Source organism: Oncorhynchus mykiss, chromosome 4 (genome assembly GCF_057628025.1).
Source record: "Oncorhynchus mykiss isolate SJ-2025 chromosome 4, ASM5762802v1, whole genome shotgun sequence".
In the NCBI taxonomy this organism is placed as follows: domain Eukaryota; kingdom Metazoa; phylum Chordata; class Actinopteri; order Salmoniformes; family Salmonidae; genus Oncorhynchus; species Oncorhynchus mykiss.
In genome coordinates this window covers 24,451,031-24,470,797 of record NC_143025.1, presented here as the reverse complement: position 1 = coordinate 24,470,797, position 19,767 = coordinate 24,451,031, and the positions used below count along the sequence as shown (strand labels likewise).

Sequence of the window (19,767 nt, the reverse complement as noted above, 5' to 3'; positions counted from 1 at the left end):
AGCCACAGAACATTGGTCACCAACCTGTCTTAGTCGAGATCACTTTATGAGTCCAAATGCAAGCCGAGTGCAATTCTCTGCTGGGTGCGGAAGATCAAGTGCTCCTACAATATATTGTGTGATATCAACTACATTATCCATAGAATATAGGGCCTAACTATAGTGAATGGGCGGGCAACACAGGGTAAAGTTATATTTCCAATTAATCCAAAAAGGACGGGAAATAACTATTGTTTCATGCATTTTCCTATTTTCATATATAATAAGAGAGGTCTGTTTTTCTCAATGTAGTCCTGCCCCTTATTATAAATAACGTAGTCCCTTATATTTCAAAACTCAAGTCTCAAGCTAGGCTACATGATAACACTGGCACTGGGTCAGTTGTTGTAGCCAATTACTTATGAGGTACATCAGAGCATAAATTGAAATAACTCGTTTTTTTTTATTTCACTGGACTGATGGTGACGTCTCATCGGAAGGTGGGAGAGAGTGCGAGTCGAAGTGGAAAAGCGTTTTTCATGATTTCTAAAAGTGTTGAATAAAAACAGTGTTGCAGTGCTGATCATTGTCTCTGAATGTACTGAAACTGTCTTTAAGGCCCTCGATTAGATCAGTGAAATTAATTAAATTAAATTTATTTTTATTTCACTTTTATTTAACCAGGTAGGCTAGTTGAGAACAAGTTCTCATTTACAACTGCGACCTGGCCAAGATAAAGCAAAGCAGTGCGACACAGACAACAACACATAGTTACACATGGAATAAACAAACATACAGTCAATAATACAATATAGAAAGTCTATATACAATCTGTGCAAATGAGGTAGGATAAGGGGAGTGAGGCAATAAATAGTCCATAGTGGCGAAATTATTACAGTATGGCAAATTAAACACTGGGGTGATAGATGTGCAGAAGATGAGTGTGCAAGTAGCGGTACTGGGGTGCAAAGGAGCAAAATAAATCAAATAAATAACAGTATGGGGATGAGGTAGTTGGATGGGCTATTTACAGATGGGCTATGGACAGGTGCAGTGATCTGTGAGCTGCTCTGACAGCTGGTGCTTAAAGCTAGTGAGGGAGATATGAGTCTCCAGCTTCAGTGATTTTTGCAGTTCGTTCCAGTCATTGGCAGCAGAGAATTGGAAGGAAAGGCGACCGAAGGAGGAATTGGCTTTGGGGGTGATCAGTGAAATATACCTGCTGGAGTGCGTGCTGTGGGTGGGTGCTGCTATGGTGACCAGTGAGCTGAGATGAGGCAGGGCTTTACCTAGCAAAGACTTATGAAGCGAGGGCCAGCCAACGAGAGCATACAGGTCACAGTGGTGGGTAGTGTATGGGGCTTTGGTGACTAAACAGATGGCACTGTGATAGACTGCATCCAATTTGCTGAGTAGAGTGCTGGAGGCTATTTTGTAAATGACATTGCCGAAGTCAAGGGTCGGTAGGATAGTCAGTTTTACTTGGGTATGTTTGGCAGCATGAGTGACGGATGCTTTGTTGCGAAATAGGAAGCCGATTCTAGATTTAATTTTGGATTGGAGATGCTTAATGTGAGTCTGGAAGGAGAGTTTACAGTCTAACCAGACACCTAGGTATTTGTAGCTGTCCACATATTCTAAGTCAGAACCGTCCAGAGTAGTGATGCTGGACGGGCGGGCAGGTGTGGGCAGCAATCGGTTGAAGAGCATGCATTTAGTTTTGCTTGTATTTAAGAGCAGTTGGAGGCCACGGAAGGAGAGTTGTATGGCATTGAAGCTCGTCTGGAGGTTAGTTAACGCAGTATCCAAAGAAGGGACAGAAGTATACAGAATGGTGTCATCTGCGTAGAGGTGGATCAGAGAATCACCAGCAGCAAGCAGCAATGACTGATATAGAGGGGGACTGGTGGCCCTGGACTGGTGGCAAATGCTCCAACATCCTCTTCTATACACGGTCTCTTGAGATTTTTTTAACAGAGCTTTGTTTGGCCATTAAGTTTTTGCGAGCCAAGCTGGCTCGTCTGTCTTAGCTAGCGGTGAGTTTTTTATTTTATTTTTTATTTTACCTTTATTTAACTAGGCAAGTCAGTTAAGAACAAATTCTTATTTTCAATGACGGCCTAGGAACAGTGGGTTAACTGCCTGTTCAGGGGCAGAACGACAGATTTGTACCTTGTCAGCTCAGGGATTTGAACTTGCAACCTTCTAGTTACTCGTCCAACGCTCTAACCACTAGGCTACCCTGCCGCCCCAAGCCTACACACTGTAGCCTAGCCTGCACAGTGATAGCTATTATTGTCAATTTACACACAGTTTAATAGGTACAGCACTTCATTCACAAAAATGGTTTACTCCTACACCCGCGGCTTGCTATATAAAGCAGGCAGACAGGCATTCGAGGCATTTAGTTACTGTTCAATTGAATGTTTGAATGGGCAAAACAAGGGTCCTCCCGAGTGGCGCTGTGTCACTAGAGATCCTGGTTCGAGTCCAGGTTCTGTCGCAGCCAGCCACGACTGGGAGACCCATGGGGCAGCGTACATTTGGCAGAGCGTCGTCCGGGTTAGGCAAGGGTTTGGCCGGCAGGGATGTTCTTGTCCCATCATGCACTAGTGACTCCTGTGGCGGGCCGGTTGCAATGCGTGCTGACACGGTCGCTGGGTGTACGGTGTTTCCTCCAACACATTGGTGTGGCTGGCTTTTCCCACCTCCTACCTACTGCTTGCTATGAATTCTATCTGATGTTGTATGCATGTTCAGGCCAGTGTTTGACTTGGACTGAAATATACTGAACAAAAATATAAACACAACATGCAACAATTTCAACATTTTTACTGAGTTACAGTTCAAATAAGGAAATCAGTCAATTGAAATAAGTAAATTAGCCCCAAATCTATGTGTTTCACATGACTGGGCAGGGGTGCAGCCATGGGAGGGCCTGGGAGGGCATAGGCTCACCCACTTGGGAGCCAGGACCTGCCAATCAGAATGAGTTTTTCCCCACAAAAGGGCTTAATTACGGACAGAAATACTCCTCAGTTTCATTAGCTGTCTGGGTGGCTGGTCTCAGACGATCCTGCAGGTTAAGAAGTCGGATGTGGAGGACATAGGCTGGCGTGGTTACAAGTGGTCTGAGGTTGTGAGGCCGGTTGGACGTAAGGCCGAATTCTCTCAAAACAATGTTGGAGGCATCTTATGGTAAAGAAATTAACATTCCATTTTCTGGCAACAGCTCTGGTGGACAATCCTGCAGTCAGCATGCTAATTGCACGCTCCCTCAAAACTTGAGACATCTGTGGCATTGTGTTGTGTGGCAAAACTGCACATTTTAGAGGGGTCTTTTATTGTCCCCAGCACAAGGTGTAATGTAATGTGTAATGAACATGCTGTTAAATCAGCTTCTTGATAAGTCACACCTGTCAGGTAGATAGATTATCTTGGCAAATGAGAAATGCTCACTAAAAGGGATGTAAACAAATTTGTGAACAAAATTTGAGAGAAATACACTTTTGTGCATATGGAACATTTCTGGGATCTTTTATTTCAGCTGATGAAACATGGGACCAACACTTTACATGTTGCATTTATATTTCTGTTCAGTATAGATGCCGTTACTCATTTTAGGTGAAGGTACCATTTATATTTAGGTGCAGGAGCTGCCCAATTCTTTTGAGCTAATATTCTATAGGAGGTGCAGGAACTTAAGCAGAAGAACATTTGAGGTGCCGGGACTCAGTTCCTGCCCAAGTCAAGTACTGTGATTAGGTAAAACTACAAATGATGTCCTGCTGGGAACACTGACAAGTAGTGCAAAAAATATATTGATATTTTTTTGTTTGTTGCTCAATCTGATTGGGTGGGCCTGCCTCCCCAGTGGGTGGGCCGGCGCTCCACACAGGCCCACCCGTGCCTATGCCCCTGGATTCTACCCTCAGGCACTACAGGATGCCTGAACAGCACTATGTATATAAATGTGCTACTACTGCATGCATGTTAAAGCCTGCAAATATACACTAGTTATATACATTGATACATTCTCATATTTGTTGCATGTATCTTGCTTATTCAAAGGAAAATCCAGTTAAAACCTAGATAATTTACAAAACGCAATTCATTTTGCAGTTCACCCACATAATCACAAATTCACAAAATCACCCACACATGTTTACTAATTACTAAGCTGGGCTTGGCTCATCAGACACAGGCTACTGATATGAAATACTCACATCAAAAATGCACATTTCACACACAGATGTACCGACGCACGGACACACACACCTGCAGGAGCATCACGACTATGAACAACAAAGCGCCAAAAAATGGGACAGCTCGCTACGGATTAAAACGCAAACCGAAGTTTATCACCTGGCTAGAAGCTACTGCTGCGGAGGTGACACAAAGCAGTTTATAAAATGTAGACGACTAATAACCTAAGCTAGACAGAGCCTATAAGACAGATGCGCTTAGCATAGGCTAAATTGTTCCCTACTCACCATGACCATTCTTGTTTAGGGTTGAGCAGGATAAAGCGAAAGGGGAGATGCAGGTGCTAAGTCTTCCTGTGGTTAAATAAAATCGGTTGCTATCAAGAGTCGATCCTCGTGCCGGGAGCGCGTGGTCCCAAGGACAATCGGGTAGATAAGGCGCGTGTGACTGGATGAATGAGCTTGCCGCGTGTCGGAGGCTGAGAGCCGTGGGTGGAAATCTCGTTGTTTCTCTTCGGGATCGTCGGAGGAAATAAACTGTCACAAAAAAAGAAAACTAAAAAACTAAAAGGATAAGTCTTCACTGAAACGAAACAGCTAGTGGAAGCAGCTATTTTTCCTACAACCGATTTATGGGTTATTCAGTCTGTCGGGTGTAGAATCTCATTGGCTGCGATAGAGCAAGGAAGGGGTGGTGCGCTAGTGGATGAGAGTGTTGGAGGAGGGCTAGAGCGAGAAGGGAACGACGGGGGGCGATGCTACCAACGTAAGGTGCGATTGATATTATGCACTACAGCATCGACAGCGAAGACAAAATATAATTGACAACTGTAACATAGAGCAAAATAACCAAAAACCGACTCGCACTACTACATACGGTGTGACAAGGTATTGTAGTCTACATGGATGGAGACATACCACCATCATCATTGTGTAGAGAAGTAGCTTAATTGTTCCTCTTCGTGACATTGCGCAGTAGTCTCTATGCCCTTTTGATGTTGGTGATGATGTTCATCACCCATCTCTCCACTCTACCCCGCTCCCTCCTGTCTTTTCTGTGAGCTTCAATCACCTGTGCTCCCCTTCACAGCTGCACGCAAGCATCATAAATAATTAACACGAGGCCCCTCATCTCCATCCTCCGACAAAACCCAATTTCAGCGCTGTGGTTGTAGAGCTCTGGTGGGGGGGTCTTTTGTACCTGTATAGGAAGAGATGCATAGCATCCCATACCTATACGCCTACTACTGCAGTCCTCTCAATTGTACCCTGCGCAAGCTAAGGCATGCCACATCTCATAAACATCAGTAATGCCAGCTGACCTACAATGCTGCCTTTGTCTCCATAAATGCATTCGATTTTTGCCTTCAACACACAGAGGTGTGATTCGAAGAATGCAATAATTCAAAACAATTGTTAGGATCTTTCACAATGTTAAAATAACAATGCATCTTTCATACAGTATTTTAGATGCAATAACAGTGCATATTTTACAGTATCTCATATACCTTATATATTTAGAAACCTAGCAGCCACATACCCTTGGGGCAAGTCTGTTTTTGATTAGAATAGCTTTGGGTATGAGAGAGCAGCAGTGACCAGAGAGGCCATAACATATGAAGCAGATATACACTAGCTGGCCCCAGACTCACAGAGACAAGGAGAGCAAGCACCTGCGACAAGGAGAGCGAGCACCTGCATACTCTAATTTACTTAGTTGTCATGACACAATATATTACTCTTTGCTTTGTGGTTGTTTTGTTACAGCATGTGCCTAGTAGCAGTAAGCCTATTTTATCCATTGTTCAACACTGCGTCATTACAGTACATTGTTTTATTCCAGACATCAGAGACAGAGAGACATATAGCTGGTCCTCTCGTTCACATGCTGGTTTTTATTCAATTAGGAGGAGACTCTCATGGCAGGCAGACTAACTTGAGTAAGTCCATTAACCTCCAGCTGAACGAGCACTGATAGGAAGTCCCACAGTGGTCTTGACAGCCTACAAAACACTGCAGCACTGTTAAACTAATCCATAATTTGCCCCAAACATTTTCAGGAGTTTTTTTGGTGTGGAAGTTGGCTCGGAATGACTCAGCTGTTAATTTCTCAATATGTAAAGTGGGCCTATAGTACGGATGTAACAATGTATGTATTTTTTTATGAATGCATGCTTTACATTCAGTGCAGTATATCTGCATGGTATATGTTTGGACTGTATTTCTATTTGTACATGTACAGTAGCATAATGACAATGAGAAGAGACCAGTGCATTGGTCAGCTTTCACAGGGCACAGAATTTGCCCACAGTTGCATGCATTGAATAAAAAAAGCAAGAGACTGAGTTTTGAAGCTCTCCAATCTCTCCACTACACCTCTGGCCCCTCCACCTCACTGAGTATTAAAGCCATGCACAGCAATGTGCTTGGAATACTAATGATCGTTAAAGCCACGGCTAAAGCATCGCCAACCTCAATTAGGAATCAACAGGACATGGGTGTTTTCCGAATGGATGTGTTTGCTGGATTTATATTAATAATGTGTGGTATCTTCCTCCACCCCTTACTGCCAGCGACAACGACAGATACCAACTGCCTTTTGTTTGGGGTGCGTTCTGGTACAACGCTTCTTAGTCTAGAAACCTGCAATGAATACCAGACCTGTTTTTTCTATCACTTTTATTATTCTGACTTGACCTTTTTTGAATTCATTGCATTCTGTGCAAGCTTGGGAAATAATTCTCTGCTTCACTGACTTTAATATTCTCTCCGGTACCATGTTTTTATTACCAGCTTTTAATTCTTGGCTGTAAATAATAGAACGTAACACAGATGAATAACAATCGTTTTTCTTTTTGAGTGCAGTCAACTTTAACTATTGGATTAATAGGTACGCAGTTAAGGAGAGTTCCAGGAAGCAGAAGATTCTTATCTATGGGCAACATCCTCAATTACTTCAATAGAGTTTCCTTAATGGGATTTCATTTGATCCATATCCTCTTCTGTACTTGCTTTCTTTTGCCAAATTATTTTCCTACATTCTTTTAACGAATAGAAAGTGATGAAAGTGAATGGGGTCTTAAAGCAGTGTTACATTTGGCTCTCTCCTGCCTTGTGTTGTCAGATGGGGAGGTTGGCTGCCTGCTGGGAGATTTCAGATCTAGTCACTGGAGTTGCTGGGCAGGAAGGTTTGCCTCCGTGTGCTTTGGCTCTCCGTACACACTGTGTGTGTTTTGGGGGATTTTGTGAAATATTGCATAAAAATAATTTGGAATTTAGCTTTAGCCTTATATGGGCTAATGTATTTTGACTAAAGACTATGATAGCTATATTAATGAACGTTTTTTTGTATATTTCTTAACTTTTTAGAGTGAAAAGCTTTACTGGCTCTAACCCAGGAGGATTGCCAACGATGCAGTCAGCAATGTAAAGCCCATATCATTGATTGTCTCTGTCTGGATAGGTCCTGACACTCTCTCTCACCCACCCTCCTGAAGTTCCTATGACCTGACGCACTGATTGCCGAAGCCCCAATTATAGAGCCCCACCGGCATGGCTCCTGCCTCTGCTGAAAGCCTGCTACCAGAATCTGACACCAGAATCTGGCTAATTGTCATGGCCTGCGCCTGCTCTCTCGTGCCCTCCCTACTCATTCCAAACCCCTCCCTCTCAAAAGCGCTCCACGGATTAACATCCAGTGAATGTTTTTTTCTGCTGATGAAAATTGAGACCCGTCCTTAATGCTGACTTGAATTTCAACTAAGAATTTTAAGGATTTCCACTGCTGACTGCACACATACACACTGTGTGGGTGATCTCTCTCTCTCTCTCTCTCTCTCTCTCTCTCTCTCTCTCTCTCTCTCTCTCTCTCTCTCTCTCTCTCTCTCTCTCTCTCTCTCTCTCTCTCTCTCTCTCGCTCTGTGTCTTTCTCTCTCACACACGCACACACACGCAAATACACAATTTGATATTACACTTAGATGTAACAACATTGTAAGATAATATCTATTCTGTATGTAGCTAGTATGAAACTAGATATGCAGCAGACAGTCTTATAGAATCAACTTAATCTAAGTCAGAGCAATCTAACTGTTAGACACAGTGTATTCGCACCCTTCTCTTGTTTCACTCTGAATAATCACAAGTTTATTTAAAGGTAGCAAAGTGTTGGTGTCACCTGAAATGTGTGAAGTGTGTAAAAAACTGTTAACATTTTAAGAAGTTTTAATTTGTCACGCTCAATAAATATACATGTAATCTTCTGAGAACATGTATTTTGAATAAACACAATATAGATTTTTCAGATTTTGTTACATTCATCCATGGACTCATCTGCCAGTATTTTACTCCGTGCCATATTTTAAATTTCACTGATTAATATATTTTTTATTAATATATGTATTAAGTTATCTGAAATTCCCTTTGATTTTACAGAACAATAAAAAAGTTATCTGTCATTAAATGGTAACTTTCACAATATGGTTTGTTTTAATGACCACCAGACAACCAGGTCAGTGAAAGGTCAACGGCCATTGATTAGCATGTCACACAGGGCCTGTAGTTGGATCATTTTAGCTTTGTTAACAGGAGGCCTCGCCTCTCCCAGCTCACCTCTGTATTTCCTATTAGGGTCACTAACCGAATTGGAAGTGTCATCCACTGCTTGCCTTTATAGCCCATTTGTGCCTGATCTGGCAGAGAAAGCGAGACCTCCAAAAAATGATGTTCATCATGCACTTTCCATGGAACTGATCCTATCATGGAAAAATCCCAGTACAGTATGTCCCTGACTCCCTCATAAACAAACAGACTATTTTTTATGACACCCAGGTTTGTCTTCTCATGAGCTTATTTGGAGGAGCTTATTTGGCTCTCTTTGATTTGCCCTTGAACAATCCATTTACTTTCTGTATCAACGTTTTGGCAGCATCTGGCCATGCAACTCAGATTGATTATCATCACTTCTCTGGCTTAAGTCCATTCTCCACCCATAACAATCAACAAATTGGTGTCAGACCTTTTGTCTTGATACAGAGTGACAAACTCAGCATTGCTTACTCCGAGACATCAGGCTTCAATTACAAATCTGCATTTAGCTGAGGACAGCAGTAGTTGTCCCTCGGGACTGGCTTCTGTTGTCTTTGATGTTTAAGATGACTGACAAGCATTCTGCCAAATCCTTACTCAGCTCCTTAAACTGCAGGAGAAACATTTCTCCTGTAAATACCTATCTTTCCATGTCATTGGAAATGAATCACGGCCATTTCAACTCATGCTCATGTCACCACCTAAGAGAAACTTCTCAACAAGACATTAATTCTTCATGGCGACTTCAGGACAAGGCTGTGCTATATTTGTCACAGGCGTTTGTCATTCCCTTGAACTCAAATCCATTTCATATAGATGGAGCAATTGAGAAGTGGCATGGCTTATCTAACTGCATAAGATATTCCTGTCTATGGAACAGAATGTGACAGGAGAAAACCACATACTGTATGTATGGAGAGATGGCCACCTTTATCACAAAACGCAGTATTAAGACAGTTATTACAATTCAATAGCGGTAAATACTGAACCCAGCAAGGAAGCATACATCTGAAGTATAATTAAACAAATACCATGGTAGAATAAGCATATGTACATATAACTACCTTTGTTTGCGAGCAAGAACTGAGGCCCCCATAACCTTTAACAGAAATGAGAGAGCTGTAAAATTGCACAGAGGGGTTTCCATGGTTGACATGTATTCTGGCACGGAGGGTTTCAGTCACAGCAGGAGATTTTGGATTACAGTCCATTTGGATTACAGAGGTGTTGCCACTTGATAAATGACATTCAACCGCAACAATACTTTGCCTGCTCCCCTTGTCATTACCAGTGTTGCCCCTCGTCGCTATTGGCGTCTGTGTTGCCACTATGAGTGGTGAGTGCTGCCATGGTGGTGTAGTGGTTGGCTGTGGGGCGGCCTGCTCTGTGTTTGATCCCAGTCGAGGTACCTCCACGCTCTGAGGGTGACCGCTGCGGTCCATCTGGCTGGGGCTTTAATCAGCACCTCCCCTCAGAGAGGGGATGTATTCTCCTGCCTGGCCCCATCCCTTCGCTGTGCTGCCAGCCTGCCTCAGAGCACTAGAGCCCTCCTAACATGCTAACCCTGAACATTTCATCTTTCTAAATGTCACTTCATGGTTTACTGCTCCTTCTTAAGATGCTAGTAGGAAAGTGAGTGCACAATGCTACTCTGTCATATTTTAGTTTAACAGCATATATGCTTGGCGAATAGCTTTATCTCATGTGTGTCGTATTAGCTGTTTATTTTTGTTGATCAATGTAACATTTTCTGTTTAGGTAGGCATAGACTTATGCTTGATAAAAGGCAATGCATTAATAAAGTATGTTGTGTTTCTTCCTGCCCTTGACCACTGTAGCTACTACAAAAGGAATGAACTCAGTGTTCTGTGTTCCGTCCATCTCTCTTTTTTTACCCCCTCCCCCTGCACCCTCAGGAGGAAATAGAACGAGATTGGGAGAGTAAAGAAATCAAGAATGGAGAGAGCAGCAAAGAAGGATACCTTAAGGAATAATTACCATACATAAATATGCTTTTCTCCTGCTTTAAAATGGGTTATTTTAGTCTTGTCACTGATGTCCTAGCCATCTAAACCTGAATGCTGCTGTTAGAAAGGATTCATTATTAATGGCATGGAAAACTACTGGGGATGATGCTTTCCCAGGGCTGTGAAGAGAACCGCTATGTCTCTAAGGAAGTATTGCCTGGCCTCGCAGGTTTTCCTCAGTAATGCACTCATGTCAGGCACATATCATTTATTCATGACAACAGCCGTCACTTTTATAGCTCCCAAACAATTAGTAGATCAATAAAAGGCATCGGCTAAGAAACTACAAATTCTGGAAAACAGTGTTGTTCGTCAAGATGTCACGATTCGGCCACAGCCTGTCGCTCAAGTGTTGGCCACATTTGTCACTTCCTACCAAAAGGCAGTAAGCTGTGAACTAAAGCACTCTCTAATCTCTTCTTTTAAGATGGCGGTCCGATGCTGATGGCTCTCGTATAGCAGGTGCAGCCATTTGACCTCCCTTTTTTAATGTCATATTTTTTTATGCGTCACAATGTGCAATTTGAATATAATTATATATATATATATATATATATATATATATATAGATGATCTTGACTGTAGCATAATGGTCATTGTTATTGTTATTGTTATTTTGAGCATAGTCAGCTAAGAGAGATTACAATAGAACTACACTGGTCAGTGGGGGTAATGCCTCCTTTGTAATGTCTGGAACTGAGTGTATGGAAACAGTTGACTGAAAATGGCATAAAACTGTGACTGTTTTCTTCAATGCCCTTTCACCGTTCCACTCTAATTAACAGTAACATTCATGACTGTATGTACACAAACAAGAGTAAACCTCGCTCTCAGGCAATAAAGACACGACATAGTTCCGTTTTTTTCCTCCAACATGATTCCTTTTCTAATTACTCTGTTATAAGCCGTGAAATAACTGTGATTGGATATAAACCAATGGCCACAGTAAGCATACAGTATATAAATGTGTCTCTAAAATTAAATTCCGGTTTAATCAACACAATAGAAGTGCACTTTGCGGTTGTAAGAGGAAAAAGCACTTGTTAAACGCTCTTACATAACGGGCAAAAAGTCATGGTTTTCAAGCTATCATCACAATTGTATGTACATTCTTTTGTGTTTTCTCTGCAGTCGTTTCTTGGCACTGCTGTCTTCAAACGAAAGCTTTTATTTCTACTACAAAGATTTCACTGTCCACCAATTACACTGTTCAGATGTTCATTTTCCGCAGCAACACAATCACATGCAACTCTCAGTCGATAAATAGACCCCTGTTACATATACACACAGAGCAACGTGAGTGGCTTCTCCTCGGAAACCTTGCCATTTGCCTCTCTACGGGTGAAATCACAGGCTGTTACTTCCAGGTCGGGGTACGTGTATCCAGAAAGCTGACCCTTAGCTGGGTGTAAGCTTCAGGTCTTTCTTTTGGGTGGCTATGTTTTATGGATCACAACCACCTCCCCTTGTACAGTGCTTTCAGAAGACATTCATACCTCTTGACATATTCCACATTTTGCTGTGTTATAGCCTGAATTCAAAAAGGATTATATATGTTTTTTTTTCTAACACATCTACACACAATAACTCATAATGACAAAGTGGAAACATATTTTTTGACATTTTTGAAAATGTATTGAAAATGAAATAGTAGTCACACCCCTGAGTCAATACGTGTTAGAGTCATCTTTGGCAGCGATTACAGCTGTGAGTCTTTCTGAGTAAATCTCTAATAGCTTTGCACACCTGGATTGTATAATATTTGCACATTATTATTTTTTAAATTCTTGAAACTGTCAAGGTGCTAGACAGCCATTTTCAAGTCTTGCCGTAGATGTTCAAGACGATTTAAGTCCGAACTGTAACTAGGCAACTCAGGAACATTCAATGTCATCTTAGTAAGCAACTCCAGTGTATATTTGGCCTTGTGTTTTAGGTTATTATGCTGCTGAAAGGTGAATTAGTCTCCCAGTGTCTGTTGGAAAACAGACTGAACCAGTTTTTCCTCTAGGATTTTGCCTGTGCTTAGCTCTCTTCCATTTCGTTTTATCCTAAAAATAGCTCCCTAGTCCTTGCCGATGACAAGCATACCCATAACATGATGCAGCCACCACCATGCTTGAAAATATGAAGAGTGGTACTCAGTGATGTGTTGGATTTCCTCAAAGGGGTATTCAGGTGCTCTTCTTTGCAAGGCATTGGAAAAACTCCCTGGGGTTTGTGGTTGAATCTGTGTTTGAAATTCAATGCTCGACTGAGGGACCTTACAGATAATTGTATGTGTGGGGTACAGAGATGAGGTAATTCAAAAATCATGTTAAACACCATTTGTCATAACAAAGGGGTTGAATTCTTCTTGACTCAAGACATTTCATATTTGTATTTTTAAAACATTTGTACAAATAAAAATAATGAACATAATTACACTTTGACATTATAGGGTATTGTGTGTAGGTCAGAGAGGCTGTAACACAACAAAATGTGGAAAAAGTCAAGGGGTGTGAATACTTTCTGAAGGCACTGTGCTGTATATCCATCTGGTACTTCAGCACCATGGACAGCAACATTGCTAGCCTGTTAGCTAATGTGATCACTTTGCAGACAAGATACATAATAGGGTGGCTTGGTATGCAATGAAAGAGAGAGCGAGAGCGAGAGAGAAAGAGAGAGAGAGAGAGAGAGACCTGTCCTCTGCGGAGCACACAGAGTCATGGCCGGCCCTGCCTCCTCTCTTCTCCTCTGGCTTAGGGAAGCTCTTTGCCTGGCTGGAGACACCTGCTCCACTCAGCAGTGACGGCTCCCAGCGGGACTCTGGCTCAGCTGCTGCTCACCAGGCCCCCCCATGCAGCACTGGCCCCCTCTTAGTGTGACACTGCCAGCCTGCCCTCCTGGCCCTGCCTTCCATGCAGGCACACACAGTGCAGTAGCTACCACACCCATCTCAGAAACGAGAGAATCATGCAGGGTGGCTGAGAAACTAGCCTATGCATTGTAACCCACAACAGACAATCACACCTTTTAATGTGTGATATCTGAAATGAATTGTTATATGATGTCACTGACTTGACGTGGTCAGGGTAATTGGCATTCATTGGATCTTTACTGGGTTCTTTACAAGTAGCTGACAGAGCTTATCCTATGCCACACAGGCCACCCAACAGCTATTGTTTTTTTATGGGCGTAATTAGGATGTAGTAAGCAAGTAACTACTCAGGTAGCACAGTATCTTCCCCTCAACATATTCTCTAAAACCCTTTTTGTGGACATACACTACAATAATCTATGATAAGAGCTTCTACAGCCTATATGTATTTAACAGTTGTATTGCAGTGTGAGATGGGCTGTTCTCTTGCAGCTGTGTGCAGGTGACCGCTGATTGACCTGCATGATAAATAGCACTTTTGTGTGCCATCCTCCAAAAACTGATGATTGAGCAAGGTTCTGGTACCTCATCTGTCTTGGCTCATTCTTACTCATACTGATGTTTTCAAAGTTCAATGATTCATGTTGGTATTTACATGTTATGAATTGGGATATCTTAGATCAATTCACTGAATATTGGTTCAAATCCACCGTTTAACAAATCCAGGTTACTTCATTTCATTCTTCATAGATAGTAAATCCTAAAATGATGCTCCTGTCAGTTAATCAATATCAATCTATGGCCTTTGTATCCAAGATATGATTTTGTGTCGCAGTTAGGCTGGTGATTCTACCTCCTTGGCACAGTGCGCTGCCTCTCTCAGAGATGATACGTGCCTATCTTTATACTGCACCTGTTTGTGCATCAGCAAAGGCAGAGTTGTTGAGCATAAATGAACTAATTTCCCGGGGTAGATTATCCAGAGACACACTGCAATCAGGGAAGGAGGAAGTGATGGAAGCGGCAGATGGAAAGTGCTAATCATTGTTGTGCAATAGAGATGACCCTTACAATTTCGGGGGTGTCAATATGCCATTGCCAACGCTTCTGATTGTTGTGATGATGCATCAAATGAGTTTGAAGTAAAATCTAACCTTTCTTTGTTGAACCGAAGAATGGAGTTACCAAACAAAGCACAGCATTCTAAGAAAAACAACAGCTGTGTGATGACAGTAATCACAGGCTCGCAACAGCATTCAGAGCAGAACAGACACTAGGTTCTGATAGAGAACTCAATAGAAGTTGTTCGACATCCTTTCAAACACACTGTTCTCTAGGTCCCGTGCAGCCTGACAAATGGCGGCCTGGACTCCAGGGACATTGTTCAAGACTGCAGCCATTTAGCTAAGGATGTATCTTGTTCAACCAAGTGATGTATTTTGCTTCATCACTTTGCTATACTGGATTCCCATTAAATATACTTGAAGGTGTTCAGTATCATACCAGTAAAATAATGTTTTTTTATTATGGCTTTTGATTTAAGATAGATCATCATTTCAATTTTGTCAATCCTACTGTTGTGATAATATCATACTGTAGCACAGCCATAGCCATACAGTGGCATCATGTAGCTCTCACACCGTACACATCTCAGACATCTAGGACTCAACATTTTGGTCTCTAGTATTATAATAGTACGCCTCACATCCACCAAAAGTATAAAATAATCCTGCTCTCCAACAGCAAAGCCTCAACATTCTTCCAGCACATGTATCTAATGTATGCAAATGATCTAGCTGTGCTTAATGAAGGTGCCATTAATCATTGTAACGATGGTCTGTTTTAACCAGGGTAATCACAATCCCAGTCACGCCTCATATATTCTGACTTACATACAACTAATATAGGCACATTTATTTTAACAGGAAGTAGAATAGTATTTGTGGGTTTTCAGGGTCACATAGAAACAGGGTGATAAAACATTTTCCCTGGTTTGTGCGCATTCCAATCATAGCTTTAGAATGGTCTGCATAATCATTATCAGATATAATGAAAATGCATACAAACATCCACATCAAGTTCTTTAGCTCACCCAAACACTAAATGTTTTTTTTATGTGTTGCAATTAAAAGGCTTGAAAGAGTTGATTTAATAACTTGCCATAACCTCTCACTACCCATTATTACAATCTACTATTCAATTTTAATTTCAGCAGAAATTAAGGCACTGTGTGGTACTATTATTATGTGAGAGAGAAATTACAGCATCAAGCTACTTGTCATCTGCAATTTAAGTCTATTTCCTCTGTAGTACAACACTAGGATTCTTCACAGGCAGCTAGTGAGCATGACTGTGTAGCCAATGCGAGAATAGTCTGTATGAGTGAATAAGACGGTTCTGCCAGGTGAATAAGAACATTAAGTCTTTATAGATGACCAAACATTTACTCTGCAATCGTGTACAGTCAACAGAAGACCTCAATGCTGTCAGCATTACAACGATTTCTGAAATATTCTGGAAAGCTCTAGGGTGGGAAGCTGAGCCTGTTTGAAGGGAAGCCGAATGAGAGCCCATCACAGATTAGACACCCACAGTTTCATGTCAATTTAATGCAGTTTTTCTCATGCCTCTCTTCCCCTTGAACTACACTCTTCATTAGAAACAGCACATACTGTAGACTCAAGTTCTAACAATGAGGAGGAAGACTTGAATACATTATCTCAAAGATAATGTCCCTAATGGTTTAACTTCAGGTTGACTTAGTTGCCTGCTTTACATAATGGCCATCAAGAACAACTATCTGCATTACATAATGAAATCAGATCAGTATCCTGTCAAAACAAATCTCTTATGTAAAAAGTGAAACAAATAAACTACACTATATCCATACTTCTAAATGCTCTCCATACAGAGCATCAGGTATTAATGGTAACATTCATATCTTACAGTATTTCATCATTGTGGCAAGGTTTCAGTGTATTGCAGTAGCCCTGTATTTCTCAGTTGCCGCACATCACATCTTCCAGTTACGAGTGTCAAGATGGTAAATGTACCCAACCCCACACTTTTCAAAGAAAAACTATTACCTGACGCCATATTACATACTACTTTCCATATTCTAATTTACTTTCTGTTTCAGATTAAAATGTAGTTTAAAAATACATTGTTTATAAATATTGAGGTAACATTATTTCCATGCACATACAACACATAAGCCATAAGCACACACACACACGTACAAAATGCACATAAAGATGCAGGCATTGGCAAACTATGCATGCAGTGAGCCTGCTACACTGAATTCATACACACTTCACATGCACTCTGCCGCTCTTACTCCCAAGATAACGGACTGATTGACAGAGGGTTAAGGCAGAGTAGGCGGTTGTAATTGAACACACATAAGCATGTTAATAGCTGCTAATACAATTCCTGGGGATACAGTCATCTTCCTAAACTGATCTATTATTTACTGCTCTCTCTCTCTCTCTTTCGCTCTCTTTCGCTCTATCTCTCTCTCTATCATTTTTTCTCCTGTTTGTGTTTTAAGAGATGGAGATATTTCTGTCTATCCTCTTACCAAAAGTGACCTGGACCCCATCTGGGTGGATGGGAGATCCCTGGGAAATAGCGGCGAGAGCCTCTCAGGGACGGAGCCGTCAGCAGTGGCTAGTCCCGAGAGCTGGGGGTACCTCACCATCATCTTGAGATGCTGCTCACAGAGTGCACGCTCACACACAGATAGAGAGAGCGGGAGAGGGAGAAGAAGGAAGAACAGAAACAGGAAAGTAGGAAGGACAGAAACAGAATGGCAAAGGACAGCGGGAGTGAGGGGGAGAGAGGAAGAGGAGGCAGAGGGCAATCACAGTACACTACACACACACACACACACACACAATCACACACACACAGACATGCAGACACACAGGCACCAATCACACGCTCACACACATACGCACACACACACATGATGGGCGATTCCTCAAGCAAGCTTAGCAATGATAGCCACCTTGCTTTGGGGAAATTAGGGGAAATAAAACAGTTGTCACATAAATCAGCCAGCCGCCTAGCCTTCCATTTGTTACTGCAAGCAAGAATGAGTGAGAAGCGTTGTGATCCTTTTTCTACTAGCATCCATCGAGCTTGGCTAATACGCTAAGCTCTGGTCATTAATCAACCCTGTGTCTTTACACTTTACACAGAAATGCACACACACAATAATACACAAGACAGAATGGTAGGCAGCACATACACTGGGGAGGTGAGAAAAAACGAAGCCAATTTTTCTTTACCTCATTGCTCAACAAAGCAGCGTTGAGTGTTCGGCTGATTTCGAACATCTTGTAGTCAATGCTTTTTCTTGTCCTTTTCTTATTTTCTAAGGGTTCCCCTTCAGTGATTTTCTCCCTCTTTCTACTGGAAATGAGAGTCAGTCCCAGGAAAAAAGAAAGAAAAAATTAATCAATTAAAAAATGAGAAAAAATCCTCTATAATTTCTTTTGTGTCAGATTTTTGTCCCCTTTTCCCCCTGCTTTGGTACACCTCTGGTGGATGTGGAGCTTGTGCCCAGGGTCTCGGCACACAACTGAAGAGTCAATTTTTTTTTTATCTCCCCAGAGTCAGCACATTAAAACAAGCAGTCGGGCTGGCGGGCTTGTTCCCTTATCTGTCCCCCGCACACTCGCTCACACAATGCGCTCCGATCCTCACACTGCTCTCTGGCAGATTAGCTTGTCCCAAAACATAGCTCTTGGTTTAAACTCCCTCTCTGTCTCTCTTTCTCTCTCTCTCTCTCTCCCCATCTCTCTCTCACCTTTTCTCTCTCTCTCTCTCTCTCTCTCTCGCTCTCTCTCACACTCTCATTCCATCTCTCTCTGTGTCGCTCTCTCCCAACTCACTTGCTCGTGCTCTCATGCAGGCAGCTACAGTTCACTGTGCTACCACAAGGTGGGAAGACTGTTCTAACAACAACAGCGACACCACCACATCTGCCTGTTCTCCCTGCCTTCTCTGTGTTTCCCATCTCCTCTTTCTCTATGTGTATAAGACATGAGACATAGGGATCAGGCTCATTCCTTCTCTTTTTCTGCCCAGTCTTCATCTCAATAGGAACACTTAGTAGTAGGACGATGGAGCACCATCATCAATTACAGGGATTCTTGAAAGACGGGGCAATCCCAACTTTTCCCCCACATATTTTTCTTAATATTAACCTAATTTGAAATATATATTTTTATAGACCAACGTATCAGCTATCTCACCTCCTCTTTTTTTATGTATCATAAAATGCAACTAACTGGATTTATGTAAACTCCGTTAGACACCATAAAAGGCATTTCGTTTTTACATTTACTGGCCAACAACTGTTTAAAGGCCTTGATTGTTCAATTCTAACATTATATTAATTACATATGTAACACAAATCGTCAAACTTTGTGTTTTATACCACTATATAATTCTCCAGGGCTAATTTCATCAGCATTTTGGCATGTTTTTCTAGATTCAGAACATAAAACAAGATTTATAAAGGAAACATGATCCTTTATGTCTAGCACAGCAAATATTTCAATAGTTTAAGCAATTATTGCAGAACAATGATCAACATATTTTTTCAGAACATTTACAAAAAAAATATCTTAAGGGGGTTAACAATGACTTCCGGAGATGACAATAGGTATTCAAAACAGACGTGTTTGCCTCTAAAAGTAAAAGTTCAATACAAATATTTGTAAAATATGGAAAATGGTTCATTTGACAATCCTAAACAAAAACATAACCATTCTATTGTTACGGTGCGTGAATGAGGACCCAAAAGCGAATTAACTTAAACAGAGCTTCTTTAATTACCAAACATAAGTAGGCTCAGACAGACCGGCAGATTCCGACAGGACAAGACAAGGTTACAGCAAACATGACGACAGTCTGGTTCAGGCATGAAACACAACAAACAAGAATCCGACAAGGACAGGAGCAGAAACAGAGAGAGATATAGGGACCTAATCAGAGGGAAAAAGGGAACAGGTGGGAAAAGGGGTGACGAGGTGGTTAGGAGGAGACAAGGCACAGCTGGGGGAAAGAGGGGGAGAAAAGGTAACCTAACAACGAC

The 19,767-nt window shown here is 41.7% G+C and overlaps 1 protein-coding gene across 10 annotated transcripts in view; it reads right to left on the bottom strand.

Moving 5' to 3' along the window:
- Positions 1-18,539, bottom strand: part of LOC110521559 (ELAV-like protein 4) — an 83,101-nt gene extending 64,562 nt beyond the window's left edge. Inside the window, exons 1-2 of one of the 10 annotated variants that reach the window (XM_021599177.3) lie at positions 17,954-18,448; positions 17,242-17,373 (exon numbers count right to left, since the gene is read on the bottom strand). In XM_021599177.3, coding sequence (XP_021454852.1) covers positions 17,242-17,373; positions 17,954-18,001 — 180 coding nt within the window. In that variant the 5' untranslated portion in view covers positions 18,002-18,448. Of the gene's footprint in view, positions 1-4,472; positions 5,431-17,241; positions 17,374-17,953 lie in introns of those variants that run through there. The other 9 variants (XM_021599179.3, XM_090231551.1, XM_090231548.1 and 6 more) reach the window with 9 other exon arrangements.
- Between the last annotated feature and the right edge of the window lie 1,228 nt (positions 18,540-19,767).